The sequence below is a fragment of the Amyelois transitella genome, chromosome 7 (genome assembly GCF_032362555.1).
Source record: "Amyelois transitella isolate CPQ chromosome 7, ilAmyTran1.1, whole genome shotgun sequence".
Classification (NCBI taxonomy): Eukaryota; Metazoa; Arthropoda; class Insecta; order Lepidoptera; family Pyralidae; genus Amyelois; species Amyelois transitella.
In genome coordinates, this window is record NC_083510.1 from 4,301,358 (window position 1) to 4,321,683 (window position 20,326).

General features: G+C 33.4%; 4 protein-coding genes across 4 annotated transcripts; 2 read left to right on the plus strand and 2 right to left on the minus strand.

Moving 5' to 3' along the window:
• Positions 1 to 3,651: 3,651 nt before the first annotated feature.
• LOC106132073 (cuticle protein 7-like) lies at positions 3,652 to 6,777 on the plus strand. The gene is made up of 5 exons (XM_060944995.1): positions 3,652 to 3,831; positions 4,069 to 4,201; positions 4,980 to 5,068; positions 5,599 to 5,765; positions 6,265 to 6,777. Exons 1-5 carry the CDS (start codon positions 3,820 to 3,822, stop codon positions 6,362 to 6,364), a joined length of 501 nt encoding a protein of 166 aa, XP_060800978.1. The 5' UTR covers positions 3,652 to 3,819; the 3' UTR covers positions 6,365 to 6,777.
• A 1,483-nt stretch (positions 6,778 to 8,260) lies between these two features.
• Positions 8,261 to 9,564, minus strand: LOC106132063 (histidine-rich protein PFHRP-II-like). Its single transcript, XM_013331380.2, has 4 exons — positions 9,553 to 9,564; positions 8,821 to 9,480; positions 8,477 to 8,643; positions 8,261 to 8,333 (listed from the first exon to the last, which is right to left on the minus strand). The coding sequence occupies exons 1-4, from the start codon at positions 9,562 to 9,564 to the stop codon at positions 8,261 to 8,263; spliced, it is 912 nt and encodes a 303-aa protein (XP_013186834.2).
• Positions 9,565 to 11,838: 2,274 nt separating this feature from the next.
• On the minus strand, positions 11,839 to 14,944 carry LOC106132052 (uncharacterized). The gene is made up of 4 exons (XM_013331369.2): positions 14,933 to 14,944; positions 14,229 to 14,861; positions 12,981 to 13,147; positions 11,839 to 11,899 (listed from the first exon to the last, which is right to left on the minus strand). Exons 1-4 carry the CDS (start codon positions 14,942 to 14,944, stop codon positions 11,839 to 11,841), a joined length of 873 nt encoding a protein of 290 aa, XP_013186823.2.
• Positions 14,945 to 15,869: 925 nt separating this feature from the next.
• Positions 15,870 to 16,913, plus strand: LOC106132042 (cuticle protein 19-like). Its single transcript, XM_060944999.1, has 3 exons — positions 15,870 to 15,881; positions 16,289 to 16,462; positions 16,743 to 16,913. The coding sequence occupies exons 1-3, from the start codon at positions 15,870 to 15,872 to the stop codon at positions 16,911 to 16,913; spliced, it is 357 nt and encodes a 118-aa protein (XP_060800982.1).
• The last annotated feature ends 3,413 nt before the right edge of the window (positions 16,914 to 20,326 follow it).

Genomic DNA, 20,326 nt, shown 5'->3' on the forward strand with positions numbered 1-20,326 from the left:
GTATCGAAATAGTTTCCTTGTTTGAGTTTTCATACTTTCAATGTTCTTATTTCACTACTATTGGTGAACCTCATAATGTTTCAATTAGATTAAACAATGGTACCTATATCAATTTAATACAATTCTAGAGCTAACATCATCATTGTTCTGTTCTGCATACAATGTAGTTTAAATCTATCATTAATTTTAACGGCACGCTTGCAAATCTGAGGAATGTTTATTGATAGCCGTACTCATTCAATATATTAATTTATTATGTGTGTGGGCTTGCACTCATAAATTTTGGTAGTTACAGCAACACTGTTCTAAATATAAATTACACAGAGCTGGTATCAACTCTTATTTATTACTAGCTGTTGCCTGCGACTTCGTCCGCGTAAATTTCGAATTTTTCCGCGTAAACTTATTTGCAGGCAAACTCATGCCTTGAGTTCATTGAAATGACGATAACTTTCTTTTTAGTGAACCGATTTTGATAAAAAAAACTTTAAATGTTTTTTTGAGTTAAACCAAAGCAATTGGTGAAAGTTTTAAGTGAATCGGTTTAGAACTTTCAGAGATAAGCGTGATCATACATACAGACAGACAGACAGACAAGAAATTAAAAAAATATATTTTTGCTTTCTATTATTCATTCTAAGTGTCCCTCTATCCATTTCAGTCGAAAATACAGACAAAATATTTTTACTGTTTTATTATATGTATAGACAAGACTTTTGGTAAGGCTTTGCTTCCGTCATCATTCTTTCTTTTTTATTGTATTCTAATATGAATATAACAAGATCCATGATCCAACGGTTTCCGAATATGTACTTAACAATAATTATTTTCTGAGTAATTTGCGTACAGTAATTTGATTCCTAACCGATGCTCTTAAAGCGAAGGAGAATATCGCGAGGAAACCTGCACTTTCATTCAACTAGATGATATACGTATGATAATGGATAATAGGTACCCATTTCAGGTTCGTGGTCATATGCGCACCTCGGGTTCTCTGAGTATAGGTAACTACTAGGTATGAATGGAATACGGAAATAACAAAAACGCTATGTCAAATATTCATTACATGGCAATGAAAAGAATTTTTATCCAGAATATGGAGAAATTAGAACTTCTAAACTACAGTTTTACATTATGTATTTTGAGTGCAACATGTCTTAAAAAGTATGTTAAGCTTCGTTAGTATAAAACACATTACATGTAAACGTGTAAAGTAAAAAAATCCGCTTTAATAAAAGTAGGTATTATCCATCTATAATCCATTTGTAATTCACACTACTAATCTGTAAGTAATGCATTCAATGCCATGATGAATTTACCAAGAACGAAACCAGTTCTACCTAATAGACTCCGTGACAAAGTAGCTTTAGTCCGAGTTCATTGACATTGAATAGATGAGTCAGGCTTCAGTGGCAATGTCTGATAACTGAGATACCAAACCTATAATATAAAACTAGAGTACGCCCGCGGTTCTGTCCGCGTGTAATAAGAAGAGATATATTTTTACATCAGCACACCCCTAGACCACATAAGGAACCTTTATGCCGAATTTCAAATTTCATTCAATCAGTCAGTCTTCATTCGTTAAATTAGGAATTTTACTTTATTTTAATTAGGTAGATTTATTATAAGTAAAGTTTAGAAATTGTAGTAATCACATTTTGTCAACTTTATTCAATAAAACTGTTTTTGAGTCAGTCTTCTCCTCATTATGTTTAGAATTTTTGGCTTAAATACATACAATCACGTCCTTAACCCTTACAAGGTAGACAGTCCCAAAGGACTTGAAAAGCTAGCATAAAAAAGGTGGGAATTTGCTTGAAGTATATTAAATAAGAGGATCTCTATAGAGACAAGGAAATGTGTCAAGAAAAAGGGTACGAGGTCAAGGATAAGCGGCCTTCGGTTTGGGATTAATAAATTATTCCTATTTCTTTAGATACCACTCCAATGATTTCAAGAACCTTATGATTCTCTGATATCTGACTAAATTCGTAAAAAGCATAGCAGATTTAAGGTAATTACACGAAAACGAAGTTTGAACAAAAGCTAATTCTTTCGTAATTGTTCTCAGCTCGGCGCTTTTGTTGAATTGTTAAAGTCATTATCCCGCTATCAAAGTTCCGCTTTTAGTATGTAGGTTACGAATTCAAAATTGTACCACACCATTTGGGGGCAAACAATTAAGCTATATATCATGCCAGGGTGACAGTTATAAGTTCCAAACATTCTTATGAAATTGTTCAATTATATTATTGAAAAAAAAAAATACCTTTGATAAAATTTATGAAGAATGAATTGAAAATTTTTAGAAATAATATTAAATGTGAATCTATTACAAATTTTGGATATTTTTTCACAAACGGCATATTGTGATAAATGTAATATCTAATTAAAGTTCCTCTTGATATCTTTTATAAATACTTTTTCTGTTTGCTTATAATAGTAAAATATTATAAAATCGAAAAGTTGACACTACTTTATAAAACAGTCAATGCGGCAATAATTCCAATTTCAAAAGTGAAAAATTCCGATACCACGCCAGCTAAAGCTGTGCAAAAAATCTTAAATACAAGGCTGATAAGAGATACCATTAATTATGATTATTCCTTGACATGATACCAAGAAGGACACAACAAGCTTTCAACTATATTTTGTTGTATTGCCACATTATTTAATCTTACTGTTTTTGTATACACAATAATCACGACCGAATTCGTAAAGTATCTATACAACTTTAATTTATTCTGCGGTTTATGCTACTATTGTATTTATAGGTATTTAAAGTACTATTACCAATTCTCGTGAACCAATGTATGTACGCTGGATTTGTAAGGATCTAACACGTATTAACGCAGTAAAATTTGTATTATCTTTTTGCCACTGTTACCTTTGCCTATGATAAGACGTAATATACCTTGGTGTGTAGTATTTTATTACTAAATTATTTTCATTAATTTGGTAATTTATTTGTAAAATCAATTACGTTATACATTTTATTAGGTTTAAGTGTTTAGGTTGGTTAGTGGCATTATTGATCTTTTATATGAAAGGTAGGTTAGTTGTTTCAAATTGTCAAAATTTTGTATTGCTTCTTTCAATAAATTCAATAAGTTACAAAAAGGGTGCAGATTTTTGTAATCTTACCTTTCCCCTATGCCACATGTGGTGACCCTTCTAATCGTTTTACACTTTTAAGAGTAGTTTCTTTCCAGATTTACAACGTCATTCGATAAGATACAATATTGTCTTTAATTCGAAGTAAAAGTACTAAAATACGAATTTTTCTATCATATTTTGTTTTCTCAACACTTCAAAAGCATATATAAATACATATATCTCTACCTAACAGTTGTGGGTTTACACAACAAAATAAGTTTAAATATTACGTTGGGATTTTATAAAATACACAGGGACACACAGCGTAATGCGATTTTGTTTTAAGTATAGGTACTATGTAGTGATGGTAATGCAAGCATTTTAGTTTGGCATTGCGTAAAAGTTTTTATTCAATATAGATAACAGAATTCACTTTTTTGAATACTTTAAAACGTTATCAACAAATAAATATTGGAGTTGATTTTAATCTTATATTTAGCAGATATTGAAATTGTCTTATCCTGTTTATTCTATCAATCTAGTTTACTCGCGGGCAGCGCCCACTAGACATATGTATGTGCATACGTATACTTCCTGCGCCACAACTGGGACCTGTATAGGACCTAGGACAGCCTATATAAAGCCTGTTATCTGTCAATTCGGCACACAAGCCCTAGTGCTAGCAGTGAAGTACTGTGTTAGATTAGAAACAATAGCAAAATGTTTGCCAAGGTAAAATCGTGTTTCAAATGTGGGTCCAGTGAAGTTTTGGTTAATTAATATTATTGATAATAAATTAAGAGTAGTTTTAGTTTAGATGTGTTCCATGTAAGTAAAGAAATAAAACTTAATTAGGTTTGGCGACTGGCGATAACAGCGGGACATTTGCGTTATCATTATCATGGATAAAAAATTAAATATGTTTATCTTCATTTAGACAACGATTTTTTCTTTTTTTTATTTCCATAGATTGTTCTCGCTTGTGCGTTGGTGTGTGTGGCCAGTGCTGGCCTCATAGCTCCACATGGAGGCCTCCTTGGAGCTGGGTTAGCTGGACCATACGGCCATGGACTTGCCGCTCCCGCTTATGGTCTTGGATTAGGTAGAAATTCGTTATTTGCTTAATATTGTATTTAAGTAACATTGCTTATAATAGAAAGAGTCCAATTCCGCTGCTGGTATATTTCTAAATTATTTTTTATGTTTATATTTTAATATAAAATTATAATTTAAGAAATCTAAATAAAATAAATAAGTAAATAATAATAAGCAGTAATACCTACTGCTTTATTTTTAAGTGTAGTAATAGTCTAATAATATGTTACTGTAGCAATTGTTTGGTTGCACATTTAGTAAGATTTTATAAAAAAAGGTCAAAATTTTTATGTAAGTATTGCAATCAGAAACCTTTCTTACTTGTATTAAAAGTGACCGCATTCTTGCTGAGTTTGTATGCAGTATGAAAATAGGATGGTTTCGAGTCAGGATAGCTTCGATTCTGGGAAAGATGTGCTTATTATTATTAGTATTGTGTAATATTACCGTGTGCCATGTGGTTCCCGACACTTTAATATAATAGGACCACTCCATCTCTTAACCGTGGATGTCGTAAAAAGCAACTAAGGGAATGGCTAATAAACTTGGCACCTTTTATAAATTTTATCAGAGGTGATGATATTTCTTATAGGTGACGGCCTAGCAACCTCTCACTATTTGAATTTCAATTCCCTTACTAAGCCAAACAACGGAACGTGGACTTTCAGTCATTTCAACCTGTTGGCTGCGTTTACCCAGCAAGAGGTATCCCTTGCGGGGTAGACACCATTTAGCCAATATGACACCGTTTGATACAAATAAATAGATATACATACTTTTTTTAGGACATGGTGGTCTTGTTGCCCACGGCGCTCCTTTCCTGCGAGCACCGATCGCGCCCATCGCTCACGCCGCCGCCCCTGTTGAGGTCTATGTGAGTAGTAAAAATAACAAATCAATCTATACTAATATTATACATACATATATTCTTTCTTTCTTTCTCTTTCTCTTTCTAATACTAATTTCTTTTACTAATATTATATAGAGAATAATATCGTTAACGATAACATGTATACCATATGATGGCTTCTGATATTCGACCGCGATTAATGGCATAGCGTGTTTTCCGAAGCGCGAAAATTTCACATTGCAGGTTTTTTTTAAACTACTGATGATCCATTCCACTACGCTCTGCCTACTTCGTAAAGGATAAAGACGCGATTATATGTAGATTCTTGTTCTTATATTTAAGAGCTAACTCTTTCCGGTGGAGTAAAGAGCGTCGTCCATTTATCTCTTTTTTTTGCTAGTTTAATAATTAATAATAAAACTCTATCTGTATCACACAGCCAAACAGCTGAGCTTGGCCTATCAGTATTTTCAAGACTGGTGGCTCTGTCTACCAGCTAGGCATAAAGACGTGATTATACATATGTATGTACTTTATCTGTATTTTGTTTGTAGTCCCACCCCCGCTACACCTTCAACTACGGCGTTGCTGATGGCCACACTGGCGATCAGAAGAGCCAATGGGAAGCACGTGATGGAGACGTGGTCAAGGGACAATATTCCTTGGTTGAACCTGACGGCACTGTTCGCACTGTCAACTACTCTGCTGATGACCACAATGGGTGAGAAACGTTTTACAATAAACGCCTTTTCTCTTAATTGCTCTTTTATAATAATGAGGGTTATCAAAGCGCTTTTAGTCATAATTTGCCCCGTATTATGATTTCTATGTTCATAAATACATTAGATGTGTGAAGTTTGACATGGCGTAAAAAAACCACCATCGACTTTATTCCCTTTCCACGGTCAATTCGAACTAAACAGAGGTTTTTGCGGTTGTCATAGAGATAAAGAGTAATTTTACAATAGTTTTTTATATTTATAGCCCCGCTCTTAAATAAGTCTTAGTCTTGCTAATTTCGAGAATCAAAACTCACTTCTTACTAAATACTTATTGCATTTGTAACGCCACGCATAATTATTATTCTTCATAATCATTCTTAAGATTCCTACACATAAATTATTTTAAATGAATTTTGAATGATTTTTGTAAAAACATCTTTAAAGTGTTATAAAATATGTATAATTATGAGTCTCATACGGATATCTATTTTTTCCTAGATTCAATGCCGTCGTAAGCAGACAAGGTCACGCCGCGCATCCCGCCGCCGCCCCCGTCGTGGTGGGCCATGGTTTGGCGCATGGACATCTACTAGGCTAAACCAATAACACCTCCCGCGATACACCAACACGACATCTATTTATTATATACGTATTGTAGGTTACACAATGGTATGGGACATTTTAAAGCAATGCTTCACAGTCCATGTAAAAGTTTTAGTTTGAGTTAGAACACCAATTTGAATTTAGAAGACGGTCCTAAAGGCTTGGGAGTGGAAAAAAAGATGAGATAGCCACATGCGATTGGTAATTGGCTATTCTTGGACTGTGTAAGAGGCTCGACGTTTCATAATGTGTATAACTTTGGGACTACATGGCCCTATTCATATCTTTTTCCTGAAACGCTACTACGACTGCTGTTGTATTATAATTTCTTAGTGTAAGTCCTTCAGGTTTTCAGACTTTTTAATACATTTTATGAAACGTCTGATATAACGCCTGTGAGGTGCTAGCAAGAGCTTTCGCTTTTGTGACTGATGTTGTATTATAATATATTGTTCATAATGAAAAATTGTTTTATTTATTTTATTTGTAGAAAACTTATTCTTTTTCAACAAATGCAGTTTCAATGATGGAAAACTTTCATGACGAAAAATCCTGCGATTTTATCGTTAAAGTAAATAAGTATATTTATTAATTCAATGTTTATTAATTATTATCGTTACCATAATCTTTAAAGAGTTTAGAAGAATTGACAGAGATACAAAGTAGTGTACCGGTAACCGGAAAAATAATAGTTTATAAGTCATTAGATGACGGATCTACTTTAATCCTATACCAAGACCTTCATTGTTTGACATTTGATACTAAATTATCGTAATTTTGCTCGGTTCAAAGTAGCTGTTATAATTGATGACTTTTAATAAATATGTGGGCCAGTGTTATTTTCAGGGATAATCTATTCAAATGCCTTTGGTATAATCTTACCTCTACAATTATCTAGCAAACACCAAGAAGTATTATTTCTCAGAGAACAAAGAATATTTTATTCCGTAATCTAAAATTACCATATTGTTTATTTTTTCCTTTTGTTTTTACGACAAGAAACTTTTTATTGTGTATCAAGTCTTTAAACATCCATATATTCTGTAGTAGTTCTCATGACTTATAAAGTAGAATTGTTGGCTGACAAAACTTTGTCAAAAAACTAGAATTTTTATTTTACTTATTTACCAACTTAATAATTTGACCGTGTCTATAGCTGACAAGTAGCACACCTCATTTTCAAACTACATTCAAGATCTAGGCTAAAATGTCAGTCATAATTAAACTGACATAATATGTTACGAAACAACTTCAAGCTTGGAAGTAATTTATAGTAGGAACAAAGAGATGGCGTTAAATAGAGATCTCGTTCCGTTTTAGCTTTCTATTTGTTTGTTTGGAATACGAACATTTTAATTATTGTAAATTGGTGTATAATAATATTGATTATCTCAACTACCAAAATATATTACTGAGTCTTATAAATTTGTGTCAAATGTAGAAAAAAACTAACAGTTTCGTTCCACATTTCATAACTGCTTGTGTCATACTGAAGACACACGTAATTATGTTTCGATCGAAACCAATTTAATATTGAATCCTATTTATATCTAGTAAATCAGTCACTTTAATATCATAGACAAAGTATCTATCAATTCATCCTCACAAAAGGTCAGGTCGAGTGTATTCCAAGGAAAGAAGTATCCTGCATACTTCTTTCGTATTCTATCTATCGTTGTTATTGGAAAAATATGGTGTCCGTCTGCCTCATTAGGAAAGAGCGTGATTTGTATAAAAAGCATAAATTCCCTAATTTAACTAAGGGAATGTTTTTCTATGACAATAAAATGTTCAATTTAAATTAATTTATTTTACACATCTAGTAACGACAATTTTACAATGAAGATAAATAAACATAAAGATGATCAGTCTTCCAGTCCACCAGTATTTTCTAATGATGATGATGATGATTCTCTTGTTGAGCGTGATGAGCGGGGGCGGTGTGTTTGACTACTGCGTTGAATCTGCAAAAAGACATCAATATTGAAAAACCATTACTTTCATCAATCCGTTGAGTCATTATTATCCACTTTATTTAATGGATCCGTAAACAATATTTAAATAATGAGTAATACGAATATTTCGATGTAATAAAGTAAGTTTTTACCCGTTATGTTTGTCCGAAGTATATTCCACAGTCCTGATAGAGCCATCAGCTTCATGGAAAGAGTATACACCTCTTACAACATCACCATCCCGAACTTCATGCTGGAACTTCTTATCACCAGTGTGAGGGTCATCCACGTTGTACTCATACTGATATTTAGGATGCGCCTGAAATTAATATATTAGAAAGATTTAAATATTAATCTAATTTGAATGCGTTAAACTAAACTAGATCTTGATAAAGTAGATTAGGACGCAAGATGAATAAATGAGTTGAAAGTTGTAATAAATTCGGAATCGTGTGTTTATGTGAATCGCCTCATCATGAATTTGAAATGAACTCACGTAATAGTCAATCGGTTGCTCATGTGAGTCGTCAGTGTGCGAATCAGTCTGATGTTGATAGACAGGGACGCGATGCACTTTGATTGGGCGTACAGGATGATGAGCTAACACTTTATGGAATACGGGAACATGGACAGGATGACTTTCAAGTTGAACAGGTTGGCTTGCATGGTGTATGGGCTGAATTTCATGATGGACGGGTTGACTAGCATGATGAATAGGCTGACTTTCGTGATGTACAGGCTGACTTTCATGATGTACAGGTTGACTCTCGTGATGAACAGGTTGACTTTGGTGATGACCAGATTGACTCGCACGATATACAGGCACAGCGTAAGCTAAATGTTGAGGAACTTGATGAACCAATTTCTCTTCTTGCACTGGCACATATTGAACAGCTTGAGCTTGTTGGCCAGCATGTTCAGTATTTTCTTGTGACTCCTGTTGTTCGTTGACTTCATGTACAATATTATTTGTATAACTTGACTGTTCATGGCTTTCTGGAATCTGGTATTGCACTTCCTGATTTTGAGAAGGATCGTTATCATATTTCATTAACAGCTTAAATTCCCGAGGTTGTGCGCGTTGCAATACTGTTTTGGACTCATTGCTCTGTTCTTCTCCATTTGATACTCCTAACACCACAATCAGGACCAACACCTGCAAAAGGATTTATATTAGTAATCAGACTACGAGTGAATGTTTAATTTGCATATACGGCAGCGGACGTACTCTAGCTAACATTTTGATCTTTCTCCTCTGACTTCCGCGGTGGAACTGATGAATTAGAATAGCTTATTACGCCAATATATAGTGGAGACGTTACGAGAGAGTTTTGAATCGATTTGTTACTGCTCGGGGAGCCATGTTAGTGGCCCACCACGCGCTTGCTTTGTATGATGTAATTTACGTAACCAATGTGAAGGTTGTCAGATCTAACTGGTGCACAGATATGCAAGCTCACTGATTTATTGCATTGAAATGCCTATGTATTTCACACTTCACTGTCAATATAGTAATCAAAGATTCCAATATGAAAGTATCCTCAAACAAAGTACATCTGTACGTATCGGTACTAATTTGTTTATTATTTAGCAATTTTATTTCTTCAGTCAACTTTTCAAATAATTCTAAATGCAGATATGCATTGAATATAATAACACATTACATGTTATAATTTTATCAGTCACAATAAAGCAACTTATAACCACATTAATAAAAATAAACCATTTAATTTTAATAACTTAAACATTCATATCCAGATTTTGAGGTGTCATTCAAAACTGAGACAAGATGATTAAAATGATGGTACTGAGGCAAGCATTATCCAGCAATGAGATCGTGGCAATGATCTAACTACTCAACTCTCACTTTTGAACTTAGCAGACGGAAATCCGCTGTATTTCATCACACAATGACCTGACAAACTAAATGACATTTACATATATTCCTTCGCCAACACAGTAGATGAATATCACAATTTATAATATTTCTGTCAACACGATCAGGCACTCAGGAATTTCTTTGTCCCGTAATAATTCCTTGTATAAACTATAAGATTTATCCTTTTTCTAAATCAAGTTCACGAGAATTTGTAACTTCCACTAACGATGAATTTAGCAGAAATAAATGGTAATACATTTGTGTAATTAATTTTTTACATAATGTTTTACCTTTAAAACTAAAACAAATTCTATCGCATTTTGTTTTAAATATTTTTTGAATTGGCTCAAATTTATTCCCTCTAAAGAGGAGAGGATATAACCAGGGCTAATGTGAAGAGGTAAAAGATCATTTATCGTCTAATCTATGTGTGTCTAATAATTTTTCTATCTCATTTTACTACATTATTTTTAAAACAATTACAAAAAAAATAATGTAGTTTTAGTGACTTCCATCGGCCTATGTCCAGCCATGAACCACATTTTTTGTTCGTTCTTTTAAGTGACCTAATACTCTATTTCGCTTTTTGTTAAATAATTAGAATTCAGTTGTTTTGTTAAGGCAGACCTGTCTCATAAACTCCTACATAATTTCAGTAATCAACATGCACTCACATGTACTTATATATCTTGTCTATGTTATTCATCAAATAATACTTGTCAAAATTACTTCATGTCAGTAGTTCATATTATATTAATAGCTAATAGTCTATAAATATAAAGCAACTGGTTTTGTATTTGTTTTGAACCGATAAGGTATAATCAATCACCATTATATTTGGTCGTATGATGTAATAAACACTTGATACAAGTATTTAATAGACTTTGTTGCGTCTTAATAATAATGTTACACTTAGTGCGATAGAACCAAATTGCCCAAATTTCTTTGCCAGTGCTATTTTTATCTGTTGATCGAAAATGCAAACTTTTTATATACATGATTTTATCAAAGTCAAATTGATCTTTTTAAGATTATTAATTTCGTCTAATACAGAAATATTTTATAAGACCACATTAGATGTAGAAGAAGAACACTTCTACATCTAATGTAGTCTAATAAAATGTTGTACACGTATTGAACGCAACATTACACTTTCTATGTATAACAGAAACCGATTTCCTTGGTTCATCTAAAATCAATATCGAGTTTAATATGCGCGGTAGGACCTTATTATCTAATATTGTTTTATGTAATGGATAACCCATAAGTCTATATTTTATGGCTAAAATTAATATATTCAATATTTGTCTCATAAATTATGTAATGAAATAAATACATTTATAGGCTCTTTTAAAATTATAAATTAGAAGATAAGAAGTACGTAACGTAAAATGAGATAGTGAAGAAAAACGAATTACTAAAGAGCTTCAAGTAAACCATACTTACTTAGTATTATTTTTTTCTTTGCCAATAAAGATTATGTGATAAAGTATCAATGATCAGAAGAATCCTTGTATGCATAATACTGGTTTATTTATATCAAACATCATTAAATAAATAAAAATAGAAATAATTTTTGTTCAATTTATTTAACACTTACAAACTATACAAACATAAAAAAAAGTCAACATAAACTTAATGGTGATGAGGTTCTATGTGTTTTGTGACGGCGGAATTTTTAACATAAGCGTTGAATCTGAAACAAGAAATAAATGAAGTTTCATAAAAACATAGGTACTTATTCCAACATCTAAACTAATATTTTAAATCCAAGTATGAGTTTATTAACAAATTTATTTGTTATTTCTTTACACAATATTTCATATAATATCTTCTTGAAATTTGCATACCTAATCAAAAAGCGCTAAGAACGAAATATGATGATAAAAAATAACACAAGTTTCGAACTTACTTCGAGGCTAACTCAATCGGTGTTATTTATCCCGTATTTATTTATTTTTACTTGGGATTGGTGATAAGTACCGCGGGCTAAACCTAGTTATAACATGAAACCCACTTAGAAAGCTGATATGTGGATAGGATACCAGATACTATAGTGAGATAAAGTGTCATACATATTTTAAATATGTTTAAAAGATGAAGGTCAAAAATATAGGTGAGTGTTATAAGTCAATGATTAAATATTTTCACAGAAAAACATATAAAGTTACAACTTAAATTGTAAAATTTTGTTCTTATGTAATAGCACAGACTCAGATATCAAATTATAAGAAAACAGACAAATAATTCCATTTCAATATACGAGTGTGCATAGATTTTTTTAGCCATATTTTTTGTTATTCAAAGTACTTTTGAGTATGCTTTCGATAATTCTCATCTAATATTTCAAAAGCTTTTGCCTGTAAATTAATGTATGTTCAATTTTTTTGGGAATATTTGGCATGAAAGGGTTATCAACCAAGTTATATGAATTCACTTTCGCTTTTAAAATATTAATTAATAGGAAAGGTCCATGCCAATCGTAAACTATAACTAAGAAATAATCATATACCTACAAATGATATACCTGTTTGTAGCAATCGGTATTTTTAACACGAGGTCAATGACTATTCAAATGTCATTCCGCGTATTAGTTACTAGTGGGTAAGTTATTAGATTGAAATATTTAATCTGATTTTCATTTTCCAAACAATGCAGTATATGAACCCTGGTCGCTTTGTATAATTTTACCTGAACGCTTACGGTAGTAACTTTTTTCCTGGAATATGATAAGACAGTTCGTATATTTAAAAATAGAACTCATAATTAATGCTCACCCAGTTATCTTGTCCGAAGAATACTCTACAGTGCGTACGGACCCATCAGGTTCATGCAGACTGTACACTCCCTTCACCACGTCGCCATCGCGGGTCTCATGTTGGTACTTGTTGTCATGAGTATTTGGATCTTCTACTTTGTACTCGTAGGTGTACTTAGGGATAGCCTGAAAAATTAAAACAGTGTCGTTAAATCCTGCCTTGGCTTCTCCCATTGGTGACTTAAAGTTCAATTTTACAAATAGAATTTTTAAAATGCAAGCCAAGGAATTTAAAATATAAATTGAATTTTAGTTCTTAAGTAAATTGATTGATTGCCATGTGGTTCCCGGCACCAATACAAAAAATAATGGGACCACTCCATCTCTTTCCCATGGATGTCGTAAAAGGCGACTAAGGGATAGGGTTACATACTTTGGATTCTTTTTTAGGCGATGGGCTAGCAACCTGTCACTATTTGAATCTCAATTCTATCTTAAAGCCAAATAGCTGAACGTGGCCTGTCGGTCTTTACAAGACTGTTGGCTCTGTCTACCCCGCAAGGAATATAGACGTGATTATATGTATGTATGTATGTAAATTGATCATGGAAAGACACAAATGTCAGAAAGCGGACACATTGACCCAAAGCATAGCAACGGAGGATATAGCCTGCGCTGCAAAAATGAAACACTGATAGCTGGCTCAAACGTTTGACATCAGATAGAGTTACATAACGTTACATTAAACATTTTATTGAGACAGTCCATTTTCCTATGAAAAAAGTGTATAATGAACAACAATGTACTTTTAGGTCAGCATATACCTTATCTTTATTCCATTAACATTAAAGCATAGAAACAACTTCAATTTAATGTACAAATTCTTATATAAGTCATGTCTCATGCATGACATAAGAATAAATCAGAATCTTGTATACGATAATGTATTTAAAATAACCAATTAAAAGAGATAACATGCAATTTGTACCAAGTATATTACAATTGCAAATGACCTGAGGTATACCAATGTAATAAAGCTAAAGAGATTTTTATTTGCTTATTAGTTTTAGTAAAATTGCAAAGAAGTTTAGGTAAGCAGTCTTTTATGTGCCACTTCCACATATAACGTCCATTATAATAGACCTCGAAAACAATCTGGAATAGAGTTAGTGAGTATTATGTTTGCTCCAATTTAAAAAGCAGCCATCAATCGACAATTTCTAAAATTTGTAAGAAACACCACCCGAAATAAAATATATGTACTCACATAATAGTCATCATGATCATCTTTAGATTCCTCGTGGTGACTTTGAGATGCTTCGCCCTGTCCATAAGATTGTTGATGTTCAAGATGAACAGGAACATGTTGTACTTCAACAGGAGGAATCGGAATAGGAACAGGCCGTAAGTCTATATGTGGAATGCTAACTTGAACTGCTGGGGTGTGCTGAACTTGAACTGAATGTTGAACTTGTGCAGTAGGAGGTTGAATTTGTTGGACTTGTTGAACTGGATATTGTATGTGTTGAACTGGAGGCGCGGGAACAAATCTTTGGAGAGGAATCTGTTGAATTACAACATGGCGAGGAGGAGCAGGAGAGGACACGTCGATTATGTTCTCATGCACGGGTGCTGGGTTCTTTGGTGCCGGTTGAGGACGAATAAAATAATTCTTTATATCGCCAAAATTATATTTAGCGTGCTGAGGAGGCCCTTGAGATGCTGTGGAAACTGGTTTAGGAGCAGATACTTCCTGAATAGGCACAAACTGCGGTGCTGGCTCGAAGTAATGACGTGAATCCGCTTGCTTAGGTGCATCGTGTGTAATCACAGTGTTTATTGAATAAGTTTGATGATGTTCTTGACAATTTGCAACTGTCAATATGGCCAGCACAAACACCTAAAAATAAACAAGAGTTAAATTTCATACATTTAAAATAAATCTTATTTAAACATTTCATAATGTATTACCTTTACCAACATTGTGCTGTTTTCCTTTTGAACGCTTTGAGAAACTGGCCCGAAGTGAAATGAGTACTTTCAATTTTATACTTCGATACAAATTGGCCCCCAGGTTCGATCCAGTTTTACGTGTGGTATTTTTATGAAGACAGAACAAATCTGGTTCATGTGCAACGGAATGAGTAATCCGATATTTGAGTACCACATTCCATATCTCACGTTTTATTTTGTTCAAAGCAGTCCAAGCAAGGGCTTATGTAGGTCGAGTAGCTTAAAATAAATTACGTATTTCATTAAGATAAGAATGATTATAGGACCTTATTTACGAATGCTATTTTTCGTTAATGGAGAATCATATTTCGAATAGTTATGGTAAAAAGAGCTTGCATGAAGAGAGTTATGAATGTGGATGAAGCGAAGGAAGTATGCAGAGATCGTGGCAAGTGGATAGATATAGTCTCAGCCAACCCCTCCGGGAAAAAGGCGTGATTTTATGTATGTTTGTATGTATGTTATGGTGCTCACGTGTCCCAGTCAAATAAAGCAGTTTCTTACAAGTTTGGTATACTTAAGGCGCTTAACAACAAAGTGAGACTTGTAAGTATTGTTGCCTTTTACACTTCAGGAAATCTTTATATTTTATTTTTAAGTTGCCACAAGTTTTTATCATTAAGGCCAGATTCAGATTTGTGTCAATGTACGGAGAAACTTGCATAATTTTCTGATAATATTCAGTAAACTGTGGCAATGTCACACTGTCTCTGAGTACCTAGGCTTTTTTACGAAACCGTTACAAGCACACAGGTTCGTGAATATTTTAAGTGCCAATGTTTAGTGAAATCTAATATTGCCTTGGCCACCCTTGTTATTGATATAAAAGACATTTAGGCGTACTGAATTGTATCAGTTATCTATTGAACTGAGGAACATTAGGACAAACATTAAAATGTATTCTAAGGTAATAATTATGAACATTGTTTACTTATAATAAAATGAAAATAATTTAATCGGAAGGCGACCCAAGGCCTCGAAGGAACAGCGTGGGAAGTACAACCGGAACAAAATAATAAAATTTAAAAATAAATTCTGGTTTCTCCTTAAAGAGTCTGGTGGAAACTCAGGTGTCGGGATCTCAACGGCTATTATAATTCAGTGCCTTAGCCTATGTTGCAATATTAACCCGAGCTCTCCTGGGCTTTCGTGCTTTACGAAGTGTATCTATAAAACAATGGAAACTCTTATTTTATGGGCAAACCTTTTGGTATTCTATTGCAAATAATTTCCAGGTCTGCTAATTATCTCTTATAGCACCGTCATTGTATTCAAAAAACCTAAAAAACTGGTAAACTTACGATAATTTTTCAGGTGTTGTGCATCGCCGCTCTAGTGGCAGTCGTGTCAGCTCAATATGGGCATGGTGGACATGGTCACGGGTTCTCTTCCCAGCACATTTCCAAGCACGACGGTCCCGCTGAAGTCGTCCATGTCCACGGCCACGATGGCCATGGTCATGACCACGGACATGCCATTGACTATTATGTAAGTAATCCAAATACTTTAAAGAATATGTAAGTAATCAAAATTAATAGATAAGTAAGTAAATGAAAGTTTCAGTAGCTCAGAAATGAATTTTTTTCAAAAAAAATCTCATTATGAAATGGCCTGAAAAAGGCAGTACAAAATGTTTGACTACACTGAGTTGGATCCCTGATCAAGTCTTAAACAGGATCAGGAATGACGGACAGACCTAAAGTATGGGTAATAAAAATAAATTTTCACTGTGTTTACGTCCTTTAAAGTAGCCTATTTCTCTTCACAGACCTATCCCAAGTACGAGTTCGAATACAAAGTGTCAGATCCTCATACCGGTGACCACAAGAGCCAGCATGAGATCCGTGATGGTGACCACGTGAAGGGCTACTACTCCCTGCACGAGCCTGATGGTTCTGAGAGGGTTGTCCACTACCATGGTGATAAGCACAGCGGGTAAGCCTTCAAAGCGTCCCAAAATTTCTTCCTTAGGAGAAGCCGAACCTCTTAATAATTAACCTACTAAACTAATCAAGTCAAAAATTATCTCTCGTTTATGTGTGTTCTCGATTGCAGCTCAACTGTTAGGCTTCGAAAAATAGGGCCCACAAAAACTAATGAAAATAGACAAGACGTAGATACAAACTTATAATCGTTTACCTAATTTCATTTTTTGTGAATTTTTAAAGGTCTTAATTTATAAATAGAAAATAATTTTTGAAGTAGCTAAAGATCAAACTGTCACAAATTAATTATTAAGAAAATCCAACCTCGTATGGGTACAAGGTTCGATAAATATGATCAATTTATTTATTTATGTTTTTTTCATTATTTTTGTTTCAGTTTCCACGCGACTGTAAAACACAGTACCCACCACATTGTACCTGTAAAACATCATTAATGAACTGAAATAATGAAATGTTAAATTTTACCACTCTGTGATTTTGTAAATATACTTTTTATACATTTATAAATGAAATAAATTATTATTTTGTACATAACTTGCAAGTTTTTTTTGTACAACTAGTTAATTATTAAATTCTATAAATCGATTTTCCTTCAGTTAAATGGCCATGGCCTTTGAGTTTCCTGACTTTTAACTCTGTTTCTTCCCCGCAAGTGATAAAGACGTGAAATATGTCAGTGAATTTTAATAATCACTATTCACCCTTCTGTTTGCATTTCAATAATTCTGATTCAATATAAATTAATATTAAGGAACGAAGACACTTTTAAAAAGCCCACCGAGTATCCCATCATAAAATATCGGTCTAACGGTTTAGCCGTGAAAGCATTACATACAAAAAATACTTTTAATTTATAATGAAACAGACAATTTAAAACAATTCTGACTTTAGCTGCCTGATTTAAACAGACGAGTAAAAAAGACTTTCCGTCCGTCCGTTTGACGTATTAACAAATCATTAATTGAATTACAAAATACTTTTGAACAAAGGGCCACTGTTAACTGTCGAAAAATCTCATTACCATACTAAATGCAGTAATAAATAATTACAACATAAAAAAAAATATATACGTTATATGCAATGCGTATAAAGAAACGTGGTTCTATTTTAATTTACTTTTACAATAGGGTATGATTTCGCAAATTTCAATCAGATTGACGGTGCGAGCTACTACGTAGCGCCCATTGCAATCTTAGTTATAAAAGGTAATGGGAGTGGTAAGTTATGATTGAGAATATGTCACCGCATCTAGTGGTAATTACGATTATCAATATTACACATTACTGCAGTAGGCTTCCAAAAGAAGTAACCATAGTGACGTCGATGGCTTTGCCGTATTATATCTGCTTTGAAATAGATAAAAACATGATTCTCGCCGATTGTCTATCTTAATCATTTTCCTCTTGGCGTGAATCCCGGATACATCCTCTCTGGAGAAGATTCCGTGGTGTGCCTTCTGACCATGATCGTGGATTAAGAAAGTCGGGTTGTTAAGGTCACAGGAAACGACCTACGTCTGACCACCACAACATTTGCCGGAGAACCTTAACCATATTAGATTATGCTTAAAGATGCACTCGATGAATTCAACAGGAGCATTCATCTATTTTTTTAGTAGTAATATAGTATCGCTAAGCTATTCCGATGAACGTGACCTTTTATTATGTTGACTCCGGTCGCCCTGCATGGGATGAAGACGTGATATCAACACTATATGTCTTTTTATCTCTTATAATGGAATGGTTCCCATTTGCACCTATCGCCACTCTTCTGGGCTTTAGGTCTGCTTTCCAAATTTTTACCCAATTACAGCCAAGCAAGAAACAAAAAAGAAAAGAATGAACCTTGGTTACAGTTCTTTTTCTTTTCACTTTTTCTGGTCTACGTCTTCAGTTCATTCAAGTCAGTATGCATATCGTCTTTCGCGACACAAACGTGATAATGTAGTATACAAACATCTTAAAACTTTGCGCTAGCTCATATAAATTAAGATGCAATTTGTCCGGTATCTATTCATTTATACCTACTCTTTATAATTGAGTCCACCTGGTATACATTTTCCGTGCATAAACAAAAAAATAATTAACAGTATAACAAATTGTAACGTAGGTAAAAAAAACTTGCTATGCGTTATTTTATCGTATAACGCAAATAATAGTGTCGAGGTCATGGTTGTGAATTAGAATAAGAGTTTAAAAAAGACGGTCAAGTGCAAACATTGATTTCACAGTTTGTATTTTATGTTCCAGCCGTGTTCCATACCATCAATTATATGTTACTAGGTTAAAATACCAGCGTTACCCAAAGTTTTATTTTATTGATAAATTTCAATTAAATCTTTTAGATTTATACTAATTAAAACTGCTCATAGGAATCGCTCCATGTTAAACTCACTCAACAAACCGGGATAATTGCCAAAATTAAGGTTATTTATAGGAATTATTTATCACCTTTTTAATAAACTTTTATTTCTTATATAATTATGCCATATGACATGTCACGAGCATCTGTTTGTTCATTGATAAAAACTCCAAAGATTCTGAAACCGTAACACAAATAAAAATTGAGAATGGTTCGTATTAATATTTTTGTTTCTAATGATTTTCAAAGTGCTTAATTTTTATTTTGAATGACTTTGCGTATATTTAAGAAAAAAAAAAACATACTTACGGTCGAATTAAAAACCTCGACGTTTTATATTCAAAGCCTTTTTAAGAAAATAAGTTAAAATTCGAACGGATAAAGTGATCTGATAAAAAAATCGCGACACAGAGTAGCCCACCAGGTTCAAATCAACCTGACTTACCCTTACAAAGGATCGTGGTCAAAGGCGAAGCCAGTGCTCCTCCCCCTTAGGACCGGAATTAATCCCAGGAGCATAAAGACGTGGCACATATGAAACCATTTTTATACCTATATTTAAGCTTTGTATCGTCTTCTAGTTTGCCTTTGACATATTTGGAGAAAGACATACCTCGAAAGTTTTATGACCTGCGAATCTGATGACTCAATAAGGTATGAGTCCACTGTTGGACAAAATAAAATTAATCGAGCATAGATGACATATTCATCTAGATATTAAAAAGACGACACTGACTGACTGATTGGCTAAAATGTCAATGCGCAGCCCAAACCGCTGAGTCTAAACCGAAACAGCAAGTTTTGGCATAGTACGGGGTAGGGGTGAACTCAGAGAATATTTCACGAAATTTAAAAAGGAATAATGACGTGATGTATGTATGTATCAAACAATAATTTCAATATCAAATATTAAAAATCTAGTGAAAGTAATTAGATGTCCCCCAAACAGTATTGATATCATATCGACCAAATTACTTTACGAAATTATTGCATGCAAAACACCGCATACTAAGTATGGCCAGTATTATCGGTTGATAAAGTTAGA

Excerpts from the sequence above, each read along its gene's own strand:
- LOC106132073 (XM_060944995.1), top strand. Across the intron at positions 4,202-4,979 it reads CGCTTATGGTCTTGGATTAG|GACATGGTGGTCTTGTTGCC; the intron begins GTAGAAATTCGT and ends TACTTTTTTTAG. Across the intron at positions 5,069-5,598 it reads CCGCCCCTGTTGAGGTCTAT|TCCCACCCCCGCTACACCTT; the intron begins GTGAGTAGTAAA and ends TTTTGTTTGTAG.
- LOC106132063 (XM_013331380.2), bottom strand. Across the intron at positions 8,644-8,820 it reads AGCAACCGATTGACTATTAC|GCGCATCCTAAATATCAGTA; the intron begins GTGAGTTCATTT and ends TATTAATTTCAG. Across the intron at positions 8,334-8,476 it reads ACTTCGGACAAACATAACGG|ATTCAACGCAGTAGTCAAAC; the intron begins GTAAAAACTTAC and ends GTCTTTTTGCAG.
- LOC106132052 (XM_013331369.2), bottom strand. Across the intron at positions 13,148-14,228 it reads ATGATCATGATGACTATTAT|GCTATCCCTAAGTACACCTA; the intron begins GTGAGTACATAT and ends TTAATTTTTCAG. Across the intron at positions 11,900-12,980 it reads TCTTCGGACAAGATAACTGG|ATTCAACGCTTATGTTAAAA; the intron begins GTGAGCATTAAT and ends TTCTTGTTTCAG.
- LOC106132042 (XM_060944999.1), top strand. Across the intron at positions 16,463-16,742 it reads GACATGCCATTGACTATTAT|ACCTATCCCAAGTACGAGTT; the intron begins GTAAGTAATCCA and ends TTCTCTTCACAG.